This window comes from Piliocolobus tephrosceles, chromosome 6, assembly GCF_002776525.5.
Source record: "Piliocolobus tephrosceles isolate RC106 chromosome 6, ASM277652v3, whole genome shotgun sequence".
NCBI classification, from domain to species: domain Eukaryota; kingdom Metazoa; phylum Chordata; class Mammalia; order Primates; family Cercopithecidae; genus Piliocolobus; species Piliocolobus tephrosceles.
In genome coordinates this window covers 12,726,328-12,744,834 of record NC_045439.1, presented here as the reverse complement: position 1 = coordinate 12,744,834, position 18,507 = coordinate 12,726,328, and the positions used below count along the sequence as shown (strand labels likewise).

Here is an 18,507-nt window from a genome sequence, read left to right as displayed (position 1 = left end):
TTTTGTATGTCTCAGAAGCTTTATTTTGCTTTCATTTTTGAAATAAAATTTCACTGGGTATTGAATTCTAGATGGACAGTTTCAGAGTTGTTTTTTTTTCCCAATACTTTAAAGATATTGCTCCTCCGTGGTCTTTCTGCTTATATCATTTCCAACAAGAAATCTGTCATTTTTTTTTTTTTTTTTTTTTTTTTTTTTGTCTGTATGTGATATGTCTTTTTTTTCTCTGGCTGCTTTGAAGATTTTGTCTTTGCCACTATGTTTAAGCAATTTGATGATGCTATGCCTTGGTAGAGTTTTCTTCATATTTCTGGTGCTTGGGTTTGGTGAGCTTCTTGGATCTTTGAATTTGTAGTTTTCATTAGATTTGGAAAAGTATCAACCATTGTTTCTTCAAATATTTTGTTCAGTGCCTCTACTCAACATATTCAATCTTTCTTCTACCTTCTTGACCATATTGAATATAGTTATCATAACTGTTTTAATGTCCTTGTCTACTAGTTCTATTATCTGTGTCATTTTTGTTTTATTTTCTGTTGACAGATTTTTCTCCTCATTCATGTGTCGTGATTTTTGTTGTTGTTTCTTGGCATGCCTGGTAATTTTTTATTGTATTATTGACATTGTGAATTTGACTTTCTTGGGTGATGGGTATTTTTGTATTCATATAACAATTCTTAAGCTCTATTCTGTGACATAGTTACATACCTTACAAGTATTTTTGTCCTTCAGAAGCTAATATTTAAGCTTTGTTAGGTGATCAGAGCAGCAATTTTTGAAGGGCACGTAGTTCTTCACCGCTGCTGCTGTGTACCACTATACTCATCAGTACTCTCATGATGTTCTATGAGATTACAAGATTTTTCCACTCTGACTAATAGGAACACAAAATATTCTTGGCCCTATGTAATCACCAGGGGATTTTTTCCTTCTAATATTTTCGGGTTGTTTTTTCTCCAGTGTTGGATAATTTTTATAACTTGCATGTACTGACCAACACTCAGCTGAAGACTCAGGGGATCCACTTGCAGATCTTTGGAGTTGTCTCTCTCTCTGTAGATCTCTCCTGTCCACTACTCTACCTTGCAAACTGTAGTTACTCTGACCTCCCAGGGCTCTTGGCTACATCCCCTCACTCAGGAAGGCTACCAGGCTTCACCTGCATTCCTGCTCCTAGTGCTACTGCCTGAAAACTCACTCTAGGCAGTGAGCTGGAATACCTGCAGGGCTAACCTGGTTTGTTTCGTTTCCCTCAGTGATCTCTGTCCTGCATTTCTTGATGCTTAATACCTGAAAAACATTGTTTTTTATAGTTTGTCTGGATTTTTAGTTGTTCCAGGCAGGAGGGTAAATCTGGTCGTTGTTACTCCATCTTGGCTGAAAGAGAAAGTTTCATCACCAATTTTAATTTTGAGGGCTGGAATCAGCAGGATTGAAATGAGTACAGTCCAACCAGGCAGCAAGTCTTCCATTTGTTCTGTAGCATGAACCAAGATAAGAGGAAGGGGATCACTTTTATTTTTGTGAAAACCTATTGTTTAAATGTCCTTCAGTTTTCCGGATATTGTTTCTGAAGCGGGGGGTGGGGGGAACCCAACCAACTTTACTCCATTATAACATTGCAGAGCCCAAAATAAATTACATCTAATTCTTACTGACAGACTTGTAGCAGCCACTAGCAAAAGAGAATGAAAATGAAAGTTATTCAATAAGTCAAATTAACATTCCTGAAATAGGATGATGGCTGGGTTATACAATGTCATCAATAATGATGAGCTTTAACTGGATGCCTTTAGTCATGTGATTTGCAAATCACAAACCTGAAGGTCCCTTGCAGGTGTATTTTAGAACCACATGGTCATAGATTACATCAATGGGGAAATAATAAAATCCCGTTTAGACCAACATCACTATTCCTCTTGCTTGCTTCACACGGACGCTTAGCCCCAGTGGCAGCACTGGGAAAGGTATCCACCCAGGGACAGGGTACTCAGTACTCCCTGACCCTGCTCTTCCCAAGTCCCTCACAATTCTTCACAGGAGGTTAGTTTGGGTATTTCCCAAATATCAAGAGGCGTATGGGCCCACCTCCATATTAAATAGTCAAAGGTCAACAAAGTCTGTAACATCAGGACCCTCCAGGGCTTGCTTTTTGCTGTGCAGAAATTATAGCGGGAGACAGTTAGACTAGATAAATATTTTTTTTTCCATTCAGAATGCCTCGAAGAGCCAGTCCTAGTAAGGGTGAGAGGGCACAGCTTTATCTGGTACCAACCTTTGTAATCCCACAGTTTTGTTATGAGTGTTGGGGGACAGGGCGAGGCATAGAGAGGGTGGCATTTTCTGATATTTTCAGCTTTAGTCTCATTACATTTTCTGATACACACCATACTCCATTTCTAAACACAGTATTCATGTTAGAGACCAAGTATTAGCTAGCGGCAACAGAAACACTGTGTTTAGGAATGTTTAGGAGTCAATGACAACAGAAGTCAAATTAGCAAATTGTATACACCAACAGAATGTTAAAAGTCAACAGCCAGATTTAGCCTTGGGAACAAAAACAGGGAGAGAAATGCAGCTTATCACTTCACCAAGTTCATTTTAAAGAAAATGTGATGAATTCAATGAAACCAGCAGCTTATGGCTACGACTAGCTTTGAACTCTGAGGTCAGTTATATACGTACCCTATCCCAAAAAGCTCTCCTTCTTCTTTTGCTTTTTTCATTACATCACTGTCCCCCAGTTTGCCCAGGTTAGAAACCTCTACCTCTTCTTTGACCTTTTCGTCACTTGAAAGAGCAAAGAGCAGACTCATCCTCAGATCCTCAAGATTTGTCTCTGTAGGCAGAATCCTTCCCCATCCCCAGAAACTGTCCCTGGTCTTCTCTGGACCATTGAGGCAACCTCCACAATGGCGCTTGCCTCCATTCCCTGCCTCCTTCATCACCCTAATCTGCAGGCTGCTGCCACAGTGATCTTTCTGGAGCACTGTCCTGCTCATGGTGAATAGAGCATTCCCTCTTCAGAAGCTGTAATGCATTTGGAATAAAATTCAGATCCCCTAATTTGGCATTTAGGGCCATCTGGTGGGCTAAGGGTGTGAAGGCCTGGCCTGTGCTTTTCTAAACTTGTTTTTCATGGCCCTTTTCTAAGAGCCTCACATGTCAGCATCACGTGACTGTCTCCCGTCCCCGACTCTCTGCACACTCCCACCAATGAGCTTTGCCCATGCCTTCTCTCTGCTTCCTGGAATGCCCTTGTACTGGCTTCCCAGGACTACCAAGGTATTACAGTCTGGGTGGTTCAGCCAACAGAAATGTATTCCCTGGAAGTTCTGGAGACCAGAAGACTGAGATCAAGGTGCTGACAAGGTTGGTTTCTTTTAAGGGATTGGAGAGACAATTTGTTCCAGATCTCTCCCCTAGCTTCTGGTGGTTTGCTGGGTCTTTGGGGTTCCTTGGCTTGTAGGTCCCCATCTTCATCTTCACATAGCATGCTTTCTGTGTGTTTCTGTGTATGTGTCTGAACTCCCCTTTTAATAAGGACACCAGTCATATTGGATTAGGGGCTCACCCTACTCCAGTATGACCTCATCTTAACTAATTTACATATTCAACAATCCCATTTCCAAATAAGGTCACATTCTGATGCAGTGCAGATTAGGACCTCAGTATAGATTTTAGTGGGACACAATTCAATCCATGACAACACTACTCCTTTATTTGAGTGGAGAGTTGGAAGGTGTATGGCTGGAAATGATATGATGCATATTGGTGTATTAAGATCTGAGAAGTACTGAAATAAAGAAACTAACATTTCCAAACCGATTGGATTGGAATCCCCCTCCACCATTTAAAAGTTCTCCAAATTAGAGTTCCATGGAACACGCTTTGAGAAATGCCATATTCTGTCTCCTACTTCTGGATGTACAAGGCCATGAATATTTACTTAGATTCTAAAGGACTGAAACATGGCGGAGGGACCAAAGCAGAGAGAAGGAGCAGCTTCTGGAAGTTCTCAGGCCAGGGCCCCCTGCATCCTCCTCCCAGAAAGGACCGCATCAGAGGGGTTGAGGGGCCGTCAGAGAAGCAGCAGAGGGCCAGGGCTCCCCAGCAGGGGCTTGCTGCTTGGCTGTGTGTGCTCCCACACTCTGCAGACGCCCAGCTCCGTCTCGCTGTCTTCCACCTTCCAGATTGCGGCCAGGCATCTCGGAGTGGTCTTTCTTGCTCACTGAAGTGTTCCAACCACTGACCAGAAATATTTTCTTAATGACTACAGGCAAATAGAGTCGCCATTCCACTCAGACACTCAGTTCTAAAGATCCTGTGGAGGAAATTCTATTTCAAGAAAGTGAGGATTTAATTAAATAAATACACATTTAATTTCCTGTGCTTGGTAGCTTTCGAGAGACAATCAGTCATTTACTCTAAAGTGTGTATCTCAGGCACTCATGGGGCGCTTATCAACCTCCAAATGCCACTGGCTCAGCAGGGTTTGGCCTCAGAAAGACATTTTGCTGATAACGGGTAGCTCTGCAGCAGGGCCCACATCCATGCGTGATGTGAAAGGGATTCAGTGTGGCCTGTTTTCCCTTGCAATAAGCGAAGCTTTGTGGGAGAATAGAGAACACTAATAATGAAGCTTTTGTCTTTCTCCATACAGCTGATACCTATGTGGTTGCCAATGATTCAGTCAAATATCAAGGTAAGTCACCCCCTGGGCTGATTGGAAGCTTGGTTTCCTGCAGAGAACGCATAACATTCCTAGGGATTGTTGATGCTCCATTTACTATGGAGAAGGATGAATTCAACCTGTTCCTGGCCTTAGAGGGCTGGTAATGCAGGAGACCTGTGGGCCACGTAAGGGCTCTGCAGGCAGGGGGTGGCGGCAGGAGCCATTGTCCTACTGCTTGAGGTTGGTGAGCATGCAGGTGGAGGGGAGCATCCCAGGGTCTGAGCGAGCCTCAATCCACTGATGAGAGTGCAGGCCAAGGCTGGGTGCAATGGCTTCCGTCTGTAATCCCAGCGCTTTGAGAGGCCAAGGTGGGAGGATTGCTTGAGGCCAGGAGTTGGAGACCAGCCTGGGCAACATAGTGAGACCCCATCTCTACCAAAGAATAAAAATTTAACTGGGTATGGTGGCATGCACCTGTGGTTCTAGTTACTTAGGAGGCTGAGGTGGGAGGATCACTTGGAAGCCCTGGAGTTCGAGGCTGCAGTGAGCTATGATCCTGCCACTGCACTCTAGCTTAGGCAACAGCGTGAGACCCTGTCTTTATTTTAAAAAAAGAAATCAAAGAAATGTAAATTGGAAACGAAAAAATAAATTGTCACTATTTGCAGATAACAAGATCATGTACATATAGACAGAGCAAGACCCTGTCTCTCAAAAAAAAAAAAAAAAAAAGAATAGAATACTCATCCCTTGGAGGATACCCAGACACATTCAGTGATATGTCCTGGTTGCTAAAATTGATTTTCTATCATGGAAAGAATTCTGTTATGAAAGGATAACATTGAATAAATGATAGGATTGAGCTACAAGGAACCTACTGCCTCATTTTATATATGAAGAAATTTAGGACCAAAAGTAAGAGTGACTTGGTCAGGACCCCACAGCCTGGAAGAGGAGATTCTGACCGAATATATTTCCTAGCCTCAGGCTTCTCCTTGAGTGGCACTTTGTCATTGTAGGGGCAAACATACTCTATGACTAGCAAACAGAGTTACTGGGCTTGACTTAAGATGGCAAAGCCTGCCGCCTGCTCCATCCAAACCGGGTCCTGTCTGTCGCACTAAGAGTGTTGCGGGGATGGGAGGAAAAGCTGGAAAGGTTTTTGTGGCTTTCCTCTCTGAGTTAAGGAGGCATGCTAGTGGAAGGAAAGCGGTATGAACTCAGGGTGCCCGGACACCATAAGAGAAAAATGCGGCTGTCAACAAGGACCACAGCCTTCGAGTCCTGATTATGGCCTTGGTGCTACATGTGGCGGCCATCGGGGCATGGACACTGCTGAAAACTGCATCTTGGTATTAGTTTTTTTCTGTGAAAAGAGTTTCTTGCACTCTCAGCTTGAAGCATTTTAAATTGCCTCTCTTACCCCTTTCCCGGCTTTATGGCAATCTGTGGTGATTTTACATTGCCCAGATGGCCAGGAGGAGGCCGACAGAACTCCCTAAGAAGCTTGGAGAAAGAAGAGAAGCTATCATCCTAGCTTCTTCATGTGCCAAGTTCTGTTCTGAGCACTCTTTTAACCCATCTGTCCTACACAAACCCCCTGAGTAAGTGTCACTCTCCCCCCTTTTCCCATGAGAAAACCCAAACACAGACCAATAAATCTTGTCCCCAAAGTCGCCTATAGAGGAACCAGGCTTTGAACACGGGGAGCCTGGCAGCAGAACCCGGGCACTTCTCCACCACACCCAGGTCCTGGGGCCAAGTTTATGTGTTAGCCCAGCACTGGTGTGGCAGCTTTATGTTTTCATCGCAGTGAGTCCGTCAAGATGGGCATGTCGTTATTCTGATGGGTTGGGCCAGGATGACTCTAGAAAACACGGTGCGATACCCTGCTCTGGGCGCTGCCAGAGTTGAGAGTTTGCCTTCTTCAGGCCAGACAACCCTTGAGCCAAGCCTAAGTTCTGCCTGCAAGAAGCCGCCTGGGTTGACGCTCCCTGGGTTGCCCAGGAACACTAGAAAGAAATAAACTAAAACCTCTTGCCCTTTCTTGACAGCACTTATCTGCGGGACTCCAGCTTCGCCTCCAGGCTATTCAGAACCACGTGAACCACCACAGCCTAAGGACGCTGCCGGGCTCGGGCCAGAGCAGTGCTGGCCTGGCAGCCCTCCGCAAGTGGCTGCAGTGCACTCAGTTCAAAATGGCCCAGGTGGAGATCCAGTCCTCGGAAGCAGCCTCTCAATTTTATCCTCTATGAGTGGACTCCTCGGCGCTCAGTGTCAACACTCTGGTTTAGCAATAATGGGTTTAAAAACAAACAATTTGATCCAAGCAGGTTGGGGAACATATTGGTACTGTACATTCTCTTTCTAGTTTAGTAAAACATGTGCAAAGGCCAGAGAGGGCCGAAAATGAAGCTTTCTTGCTACACATATTTCTGATGACTCCTTGGGCTATCTGATTAAGTGTTTCCTTACATTATTTTTTAAAAACCAAATCATTTTTCTTTAACTAACTTCTATTTTTTTTAAGAAAAAAAAAAATAGACTGGTGGGTACTCACAGAAAAGTTGTATAAGTCCCCCTGTTGCTATTTTTGATGATAGAGAATAAATAGGGTTTTTGAAACCTTTGTAGTGTTTTTTCTTAAAATCCACTCTTGGCAATGCAATAAAAAAAACCGTCACCATAAGCCAGTGACACCTGACTGAAGCTTTTTGTCATTATCCTGGGAAAAGTGGCAGCTTGCAAGGAACATTACAAAGTGCACTTAGAAATTAGGTGGTTAAACTGTGTCAATTGTTTTCGTTGTTTTATAATATCATTTTCCAAAACTATCCAGTAAGTTTTATTATTTTTAAAACTAGTTTTTCAACTCATTAGTTCTAGGCTGTACTCTCTTGTGAGCTTTATGATAACCACTTTAGTTTTGTGAATAATAAATTTTATTCTTTTGTTAATACTTGTATACAATTTAATTGAAAACTGTAGCTTGCACACCGGACCAGGTGAGTCCGTCACTGGCACAGCGCCCTGCACCTGGAGTGATGTTTCATAAAACGGAGTTTTAATAGTTTAAGAGCACCAAGATTACTCCGCACCTATACCTAGCATTGGACTGTGCATTCCAAATGAAATTTTTCCTCTTTATCCCTGTAATGCACTGACTAACAGAAGACTTACTACACATTTAAGCTGTATATTGACATGCTATTAAATGCATTTTTTATTATCTTTGTGAGCCTGGGGTTTTTTAAAACCAGTTTATAGAGCTAGAGTTTAGTTCCTGACAACCATTCCTTCTGAAGTTCTACAGCTTCTAACTTCTCTTGAAACTGAAATGATGAAGAAGAAAGGGCTTTCTTTCAGGCCATGTGATGAGAGGAATACACAGTTGTTTGTTTGAGGGCCACCTCTAGGAAGGACTCTGAGGGCAAAAGACCTTTTTTTTTTTTTTTTTTATGTTCGTTATTAAGAGCCTTCCTTTTTCTTCTGGGAGCTCTGAGATCTTAATGCTTCTCAGAGGAAAACAAGCCCTCAGATGTTTAACTGTTCATATGAGTTCTAGAAAGAGCTATCTTCAAATCTTCATCCTTATACAAATTGCAGGGGACCATTCAGGCTCCATGTGGAGGATACAGAAGTGACCATTCTTCGTATCTGCCTGACAGACTCTTCTGAAAGGCCTCTCCCTGGTCAGAACTCTTCTCTGGCACAGTCATGCTTGGCTGAGCTTCCATGAACATTTTGTCTTACAGTCAAGTTGTGCATTTCTTTATCTCACTTGTAAACGGTGACAGCTTTGAGCATATGCGCTCTCTGTGTCTCCCCATGGTTTGGCACACACTACATGTTTAATTAATGTCTATCCAATGAATGGATTCAGTTAAGTAAGAGGCCTTTCTTGAGCTCCCCACAGGCACCATGAGCTTTGCATGTGACATTCTCTTTTTTTGCGTTGGTTCCTGGAGGAGAAGGAGCTTCTGGCTGCTTCCCTTGTGAGGGTTTCTACTGACATCCTCATCTGGGCTCAGCTGCAGGCCTGGCTCTTGGCTAGTCCTGAGCCCACCCTGCCCCAGGCAGCCAGGATCTTGGTGGTCCCATCCTACCAGTAGACAAGGTCCAAAGTTACCCACATCTTCTTCTCCCACTCCGTCTTCTTTGCCCAGCTCTTTGAATGGACTTCTGCCTGAACTTTTCTTTGTATTTGCATCTTCCCCACGCTGCAGACGAACCCTTAACCTGGCAGTCTTGATTGGGGCCCCCAGTTAATGCTTCCGACTGTCTGGACCTGTTTCCTTGACCTAGAGTCTTGGTCACTCCCGGGCAAATCTCTCTCCTTGCTCTTGAGAACCAGGACCCTTTTCCCTGCCAAACTGACCCAAATGCTGTCCCTACTGGCGCCCTGCCACTTCACTGGCTGATGGAAACTAGTGAGCTTCCCCAGCCTATGCTGCACCCACCATTGTCAGTGTCCTCATCTTCTTCCGCAACCTTATGTCCACCCTCCAATGAGTCGGGCTCAGGCACTTCGAAGGAAAAAAGGGAGAGAGGAGACAAAAAGCTTCCAACAAGTTGGGCTCAGGCACTTAGAAGAAAAAAGGAAGAGAGGGGACTTATAGAAGTTTAGCAAGATTGGCACTAATAAGTAGGTGGAGAACCCATCCACCTAAGGCAGGACTCAGCACCCTCAGCTCACAGGTCCGATAGAGCCCACGGCCTGTTTCTGCAAAGTTTTAGTAGAAACAGTCACACTCGCCATTTGCATATTGTGTAGGGCTCAGTTTGTGCTACAATGGTAGGCAGAGTTGCGACAGACTGTATGGCTCAGAACGCCTAAAATATTGACCATCTGGCCCTTTACAGAAAACGTGTGCTGACCTCTGACCTATGTAAAGGCCCCTGAAAGGCACTGAGCTGGAGCCAGCCCTTCTGTGGATGTATTTTCCTTACCACCTCAGGGGCACTGGGATTTCCATATTAGTGTTTCCTCATCTGTCAAATGGGGGCCATGACACACATTCTACCTCAGAGGATTGTTGAGATGATGAAAGAATGCAAGAAAAGGGCTTAGGGCAACACCTAGCACATGGTAAGCACTTGTTAAAAGTTACTGATTATTCCTTTTATTCTTATGTTTAAGCCTGGAGAAGTAGAGCTACTTGCCCAAGGTCATGCAGCTAGTAAGGGGCAGAGCCAGGACTTGACCCAGGCTATCGGACCCCCAAGGACTGTGCTCCCAGCCGCTGCCCATATGAACTTCTGCCACAGCACACGTCATCCCCAGGTGACAGCCACAAATGCAGAACGGAGGGCAGGGAGATCTCAGCAACATTTACCTGATCCAGACTTGACTGGCACTAATTATTGGCATGGAGAACGGCCACAATACAGACTGGTTTCCTTTCCACATAGCACCTTACTGGTTTCAGTGTGTGAGCAGAACACACTGAGATTCCCAAGGGTAGAATCGGCCCAAATCTCCAAATGTGTAGATTCTGTTCCTAATGATTTTTCATAATGGGCGTGCCTCTTATGAGTTGGGTGACCTTGGACAAGTTACTAAACCTCCCTGGACCTCTGTTTTTCCTTCGCTGTAAAATGGAGCTGTCTACCCATCTTCCTGGGGTGATGGAAAGCTCAAATGGGTGGAGAACTGTGATGGTACTTGGGAAACTGCGCTGGAATCTGTGGACCCTGGGAAGACTGGCTGCCTCCTGAAGAGCACACAGAGGGACAGCTCACAGCTGCAGGCTCATTTGGTATTTTTCTTCAGGCAGTGCCTCAGGATTAAGACCTACCATACCCAGGAGAGCCCGAACATGGCAGTAGCCAAGACCATCCAGTCTCCACTGTGTGCCATCTCTTAGCAAGCATGTCATTCAGCCTGATACTGGGATATTTCCAGGAAATCTCTTCCCGAAGAGTCTCATCAGAGGCCAAGTGGTTGCAGCAGATTCGTCTCTGTTTCCAAGCAACAACAGGCCAAATAAGACTGGATTGGATCAGAGAAGATGGGTCCTCCCATCTCTTTCATGAGCTGGGCCTCTGGCATTAATTGGACAATGCAGATCATTTATTATACGTCTTTAATAGAACTGACTGACAAATATGTATATTGGGAAAATTGGTGTTTTGACAGTAATGGTAGGTTCTTGAGAAGGATGAAGGGAGTGGTTGGAACCCAATGGAATAGTACCGAACTGTGGTTTTATGGAGTTTGAATGCTTTGGGAGATGGCTGATGTGTTATTAGTAAAAGGCTGGCCAGACCTTCACTGACAGGAACGAGTGGTGAGCCTCAGATAAAGGGGATCCAAGAGAAACGATAATAGCCACCATTTATTGAGCATCTACTAGATACAAAGCACTCTACATACATGATTTTTATTCCTTAGCCCCTTCCCCCCTGGATGAGATAAGCCTTATTATTATCCCCACTTTGCAGGTTAGGCGACTGAGGCCCAGCGGTTAAGTGCCTTATCCAAGATCATGCAGCTGGCGGGAGTAGCATTAGGACTGAAGGCCATCTGCCTCCAACACAGGGCCTCACTCAATACATGTTCATTTCTTTTCCCTGTTTTTGGGGTCTAGGCTCCTTTGGCTAAAATGTGCCAGAAGCATGGGGTAGAGAAATCTGAGGGTTTTTTTTTTTGAGGTGGCTCAATGCTATTGGCATCTCTGTTTAACACTCCATCTGACACAGGTGTTTTCCCCTTGCTTTGGGAATTCAGGTACATGGAAAAAAAAATTTGGATTACGAATTAAATCACATTTAGTTTCCCACTGAATATAGTAGTTTTAGGAGAAAGAATAATTATTAGTAGAAGGTTGTGATGATAGGGCCGGGCACAGTGGCTCATGCCTGTAATCCCAGCACTTTGGGAGGCCGATACGGGCAGGTCACCTGAGGTCAGGAGTTCGAGACCAGCCTGGCCAATATGGTGAAACCCCGTCTCTGCTAAAAATACAAAAATCAACCAGGCTTGGTGGTGCATGCCTATAGTCCCAGCTACTCGGGAGGCTGAGGCACAAGAATCGCTCGAACCCAGGAGGCAGAGGTTGCAGTGAGCCAACTGAGATCTCGCCACTGCACTCCAGCCTGGACGACAGAGCAAGACTCTGTCTCAAAAAATAAATACATAAAGATTGTGATGATAAACTCTGTTAGATTTGGCCTATTGAGAGTTTACCCAGCCCTGAGGAAACTTGCCCCTAATTACTTGTAATCATAGCGACCAATAGGAGAGCCTGTCATATATAGTAATTTTGATATAGTAACCTGTTAATCTTCGCAACAATGGTGTGAGCAGACACTTCTATTATTAACCCCATATTAGAAATGGGAAAAGGGAGGCATGGAGAGATTAAATAATTGCAGGAATCATTCAGTAAGAGAGCAAAATCTGAATCTGAGTATTTCTACCTCCAAAGCCCAGGTTTGAGCTATTACATATTACCAATAGTTAAATGATAAGGAGTCCCCTGTTACTCCTCTGACCTCCAAGGTAACCTAGAGTCATTTAGTTCACAAGTTACTAACTGGCAGCCTGCTGGTTGGCCCTGGCCCAGAGCATATTTTCTTGTTTGTTTGTTTTTTTTTTTTTGAGACAGAGTCTCGCTCTGTCGCCCAGGCTGGAGTTCAGTGGCACAATCTCGGCTCACTGCAAGCTCCGCCTCCCAGATTCATGCCATTCTCCTGCCTCAGCCTCCTGAGTAGCTGGGACTACAGGCGCCCGCCACCGCGCCCAGCCCCAGAGCATATTTTCTTTGCTAAGCTTGAATTTCTAATTTCTTCTTTTGGTCTGGATACCTCCGGTGTAACATGCAGGCTCCAGCTTTGCTCAGTTCCCGCCACTGACCTCAGCCTCCAAAGTAAGATGAACAACCCATGAGCCCGTGGGCAAAAATCCTGCCACCTCTGGGCTGATTTACAAGGCCTGGTGTACTCATTGATTCACCTGCTGGCCCTGCAGGGCAGTGGTTTTGCTCTCCACTTTAGATTGGCTCTCCCGTATTATGGGCCAAGAGGGGTGGGATGTACCCAGCGCCACTCAGCCGTGCTCTTTGCCCCCATGCAGCCCTTCCTTTCCCTGGCATCACTCCTCTGCCCCCACCTGCCCCTCCATATGCCAACCATCAGCCCTGACCCTGTTTCAGGCCAGGGCTGTTCTCTCCAGCCCACAACCGTCCTGGATTCCTCTTACTCAGAGAAGCTGAGGTCAGGTGGGTGGGGCAAGGTGAGCCCCTGGCACCAGCTCTTCCCTGCAGGGTGTGCAGGACCTTTTTGGAAGCCACAGATTTGGCTGTTTTAGGAACAAAGAGCTGGCTTTTTAATTATGCAGCCCAGACAGGCTCCCCGCAGGTGGGCGGAGAAGGGAGCTTCCCAGGGCTGCCTGGCAGACGCCCTGATTTCCGCTCCTTGAAGTGGCCACTTGGAGAACAAAGGAACCAGCAAGCAATCAAGCATGAAGGACAGAAACACTCTCCAGGTGAGGACAATCACTCTGCCCAGCGGGGTGCAGGGCGTGGGGGGCTCTGCGGACAGCGAGGTGTGCCCAGGGCCTCCGGCTTGCAGTGCAGAAGCCGGACTCCCATGCTGGGCTAGGGTGGGGGAGGCAGGTAGAGGGGAACCCAGGCAGGGCTTTGCAGCCAGGTTGGTTCTCAGGGCTGGAGTCTGGACTTTCTTGCTAACTTGCTCTCTGACCACAGGCAAGTCATTGAATCTCACGAAGCCTCAGTTTCATCAACTGCAGAATGGAGATGGTAATTCGTCTCTCCTGTAAGGAGTGAAGGGAATGATGTCTGTCACGTACCCGGCACAGAATGGGAATCCCAAACAAGAATGGGAGCTAACCTTGATGAGGCACACCCTACTTGATGTGTGCCTGGCTCTGTGTTAAATGCCTTGCAGTCACACAGCCACTTATTCTTCACATTGTAATGCCATGTGGCAGCTGGTGTTTTGCTGAAATGAAATCACAGCTTGCAATGGGCATTTGGCTCCCATTCTTCTGAGCGTGGTGCTCCCACGCTGCTGGCTTCATGTGGTGACTCACGGCTCCCCACGTCTCTGTGTTTGAATGAGCAACCGGGAAATCCTCCTCCATATGGCACGTTCTGCCAGCATTTGGATTTCACACCAGCATTTCGGTGTGAGCGCATGATGGGGTTTGGAATGGGGATACTATTTTGAAAATAATAAATGGATATGTTCTTTATTCTTCTCCAGGAAACCATGTGCCCCTGTCTAGTTGCATGGACTTCATGGGGCAGGAGGAGGTTAGGGTGTAGGGGAAATTCTGGCAGACAGGATGAGGAGTCAGACAGATCATCTCTTCAGGACGGCAGGGGATTGTCGGCAAAAGAAACGGGGAGACACATTCAGGGGGGCGCTGGGAGGCCAGGTGGGCGTGTCTTTGCCTTCCCTCTTACGGGTGAGGGTGTTATAGAGATGCCTAGTTGAAAAAGCCCCAGGGAGCCCCGGAAGATGGTGGCACATAAACCTCGAAGCGCAGCATCCACAGCCCTCCCTGAACCAGGTGAGTGTGCAGAGTTCAGATGTCCCCATGGGCGTTCAGAAACACGTGCAGAGGCCGCAGTCAGGAGGAGAAGGCTGCTTTAAGCCTGGACATGTGCAACTGGAGTGCTGGGGGCAGCGGTCACCCTTCGCCTAGAAAGGTCCAGGCACAGCCCCACAGTCACCTGTCCAGGAAGCAGCCCAGGCCAGCCCCTCTGCAGCAGAGACCTGTGAGAAGCCAGAAGATGCCATGTGGCCTGAGCCCAGCTCCCCTGAACCAGGCTACAGACATCTGCTCAGGGGAAACCTGAGGGTGCTTCTTACAGGGAGCAGGCCCAGGAAGACGCCTCAATGACTAAGGGTCTATCTACAAGACACAGAGTCGCCCAAAAGACTCTGGTCAAACCAGAAGAGGCTGCAATGCCATCAATTTGCAAATTCAGGGTTTTTATTCCTCTCCCCCCTCACACCCAATGAGGTAGGAACTCTGGACAGTTATATGAAATAAAATGCTGTGTTTTCCTTTATGCCTGTGTGTGCTGTATAGAATGTATAACCCACTGTTAATTAACGAATATTTCCCATGCCCAGCACGTTTGGCTGTTTGGAGGGCTGGATATTTGATGATGAATAAGGCCCCCTGCTCCCACCATCTTACATTGTAATGGGAGGAGAAAGGCAGGTACACAGATGGGCAATTGTTCTTAGGGGGGTGAGAAGTGCTGTACTGAAAATAAACTCAGGTGATAGAATAGAGAATGATGAGACGTGCTCAAAGACAGGCACAGGTGGTAATCAGAAAAAGAGCCACTGGAGTTTATCTCCCTCAACTTCACAGATGAGAAATCCGAGGCTCAAAGGGAAAGAGCCTTGCAGAAGTCACCTATGAAGTGATTTTGTTAGACCCGCGGGTCCCTCACTGCAGCTCCTGTGTGCTTCCCACGGCCGGGGAGATGCTTGGCTATAAATCCAGCTGGAATGGACCGTTTAAAATCCAAAAGGACCTGTCTGGGTTGGAAGAGCCTAGAACTAACTTGTAGCCACACAGAGCTAGGTCTGAATTGCAACTCTGTGCCTTAACTGCTTTTTTCCTTTTTTCCCCCCTTGGTAAGCCACTGAACCTCAGTTTACTCATCTGTACAGTGGGGGTAATCTTCCTGCCTCCTAGGCTTGCAGGGACTATTAAAGAGACAAAGTACATGAAGCCCTGGGAAGCTGGCCCTGAGTGTCTCTTTATCTCCACACTGGTGTCATTGTCGCTGTGCACATTGTGGGGCCGTTGCCACCACCAACCTACCCCTGGAGGTCAGAGGCCTTGTCTTGCTTCCCTCTGTATCCCCAGGACACACCCCCGGTCCCCAGTCAACACTAGGCTATGAGTGAACAGCCTCTGTCTAGGGACTGGCAGGCTCAGGCAGCAGAGGGTAACCGACTGGAAACATCCACCAGAGAGGGGAGAGCGTGGGAGCTCTGCGTGCGGGGCTGTCTGTGCCGCCCAGGAGAGGAGGCATTCCTCCGGCTCTGTGCATGAGTGGGTTCATGTTCCACGTGTGTTCAGCGAGGAGGCTGCCTCTGAAGGGGACCTGGATAGCAGATGAGTGGTGGCCAGGCAGAACCTGGAGGGAGAGGTGAGCTGGGTAAGGACAGCGACGCCCAGCCAAGGGCTGGGCGTGGGAACACGACGCTGGCAGTGAGTGTGGTTTGCTGGATGGTGGGGCGTGGGGTGGGGTGAGCCGTGAGGAGTGGGGCTGGGGAAGCCTCGGGGCCCGGGGCAGCTAGACTAAAGATGGGACAGCCAGCAGGGTGGGCTTGAGTGCTCAGCTGGGCAGCCAGTGGTTGCGTGAAGTGAGGAGAAGCCTGAGTGAGGCAGGTGGAGAGAGGGAGTGGAAGTAGGGGATGGTATGGGGAGAGGCTGGGTAAGTGGAGGTGGGTTGGAGAGCAGATGGGAGGGTCCAGGTGGGACCCACCAGGTTGAAGGAGCTGGGGACCTCTGAGGTTTCCAGCTGGGGCTTCGGGTCGGGAAAGCTGAACCCCGTGTTCAGTGTGGCACCTGGCTTGTAGCCTCTTAAGGATCTGGGGACTGACTGACTGGATGAACGTATGATGGAGAGCAGAAGGAGCGCCAGAGGAGAGCACGGAGAGGAGAGGAGGACAGGCTGGGAGTGCGGCTCCACCTGCCCCCACAAGCAGGCGCTCACAGAGCTGGATCTCCCAGACAAAGGCAGCCATAGGCGCCTGGAGCGCAGGCTGTGGACACCACTTGTGCCAGACATGGAGACAGGGCATCCTCCATGTGTCACATGACTGGTCTGCTACTTCCTAAGTGGAAGGATGGTAGCGGAACAGGAAATGAGTGACTCAGTGGGGGCTGTCATGAGCGTGGTGATGTGGGTGAGTCTGCCCAAAGGTGAGGCCACAGCGCGGCCACGTTACTGAGCCAGGTTCCACCCAAAGCCAGCACAGCAGCTCACTCAGGCTGGCAGGACTGTCTTCGGTGATGTCACACCATAGTGTCATGTGCAGGGGAGGCAGGAAGAAGAGTCTTCCTCCCATCACTCGCTCCCGTGCATCAATTCTGCCACCCTGCCAGGGGCCAGGCAGGGATGTCCTGTGGGCCCTGCTGCATCTCCCACCTCGCAGGCAGCAGCAGGACCCCGGAGCAGGACATGGAGCTGTAAGCCGGCCAGAGCATAGTTTGTCATGTTGGTCATAGGAGCTGTCACCAGTGACCAAAGTCCCCGGAGATGTGAGGTGGAGACACTGGGCTGGCCCCTAGGAGGGCTCTGACACTGCAGCTGTGTGCTGACGGCTCCCGGCGCCTGTATGCTCAGCTGATCACCACCTCCCTCTCCCAGGCTGGCCCTGGGTCCCCGTTCCCAGGCCCCTGCACAGGCAGGCAGAGCACAGCACATACACCTGCCACTCCCTGCTGGCCTCCGGGCTTGCTGCTGAGGTCACCTGGACTGGGCGTGCACAGGAGTGGGTGTGAGGCCTGAGATGTCCCACTGAACCCTCACCAGCTTTCAGACAGGCCCCAGGAGGGGGCAGGGGACAGAGGAGCCCTCGCTATCACACAGGCTGTTTAATTAAGGACAACAGTGACAGTCATCGTAACGATGGCTGTCTTCTACTGCCTGTTTACTGTATGCAGGCCAACGGCAGCTCACAGAATCCCAGGCGCAAGGGGTGCTTATAACAGGAGTGCCTTTAAGAACTTCCATGTTCCCTCCATGCCCCTGATGCCTGGGACACAGGCCCCTCCCTCAGTTCCTGCACTGAGCTCCTGTCCCCTGGGCTGTGAGCCCAGTTGGGGGATAAACCTGCCTGGCAGCTCTGGGCCCACAGGGCTCTTAGCTGTCTCTCACTGAGCTAACTCCGAAGCCCCAGGGAACCCAGGTGGGCGTGGGTGGGGCCCAGCAGCGCCTCAGCAGTGCAGAGAGTGTGGGTTGTGGCCCCTTGCTTGTGCCCAGTGGCCGGGCCTTGGAGGCACCAGGTTGGGTTCAACCCCCAGCCCCATCCCTGTTTCCTGGTATGTGCTTGACCTTGACCATTGTGCTCCATCTCTGACCTGTCTCCTCACTCCAAAGATGAGGATGAGGATGCTGCAGGGGCTACTTTTTCTCTTTTCCTACATCCCTCCTGGCCCATCAGATGGGAAGCTCTTCCCCATCGCTGCTTCCTGTGAGGCTTGCCTGAGGGTGAGCTTGGAGCGGGGAAACAAAGTAGCGGGGTGGTGGTGGGAGCTCAAGCCTGGGGGGCCCTGTGCCCTTTGGGGCCCTTTGCATAGGGGTGCAGGGCAAGCCTCCCCTCTCCATGCAACTGGCCAGGTAAGGGGGCTCTGCAGAGCAGCCCGTGGGTGTTGAGGTCTACACATGGGGTAGACATCCAGGAGGCCGACCCTGGCCACCGTCACCCTGCTGGTGTGGCCAGCTGATTCCTGCTCCCTGTGATTCCCGTGAGCACTTGTCAACTTAGGGTGACCTTCTTGTCCCATTTTCCCCAGATACCCCCGGTTTTAGCCCTGAAAGTCCCGGGTTCAGGAAAATCTCTCACTCCCAGGGAAACTGGGAAGGTTGGTTGCCCTATTCTCAATTAAGTCAAAGGTCAAGGTGGTGGGTGGCAAGATGAGGGACAGGATTGGCTTTTGAAATCCCCACAAATACCGACCTGGGGCCGTTGGGATAAAACATACAGAAATATCCCACAGCAGGTCCCCAGCCCAGCCCTGGAGTATAGCAGGACCCCAGTGAAGGATTCCCCCATTCCTCAGGCCCGCATTCTCCTTTCCCCCACCCCACAAACGACAACTGACA

At 48.5% G+C, this 18,507-nt stretch overlaps 1 protein-coding gene across 1 annotated transcript in view; it reads left to right on the top strand.

The window, feature by feature from the left end:
* Positions 1 to 7,907, top strand: part of UNC79 (unc-79 homolog, NALCN channel complex subunit) — a 276,415-nt gene extending 268,508 nt beyond the window's left edge. The window contains exons 50-51 of the mRNA XM_023205526.2: positions 4,667 to 4,708; positions 6,733 to 7,907. Coding sequence (XP_023061294.1) covers positions 4,667 to 4,708; positions 6,733 to 6,933 — 243 coding nt within the window. The 3' untranslated portion in view covers positions 6,934 to 7,907. The remainder of the gene's footprint in view (positions 1 to 4,666; positions 4,709 to 6,732) is intronic.
* The last annotated feature ends 10,600 nt before the right edge of the window (positions 7,908 to 18,507 follow it).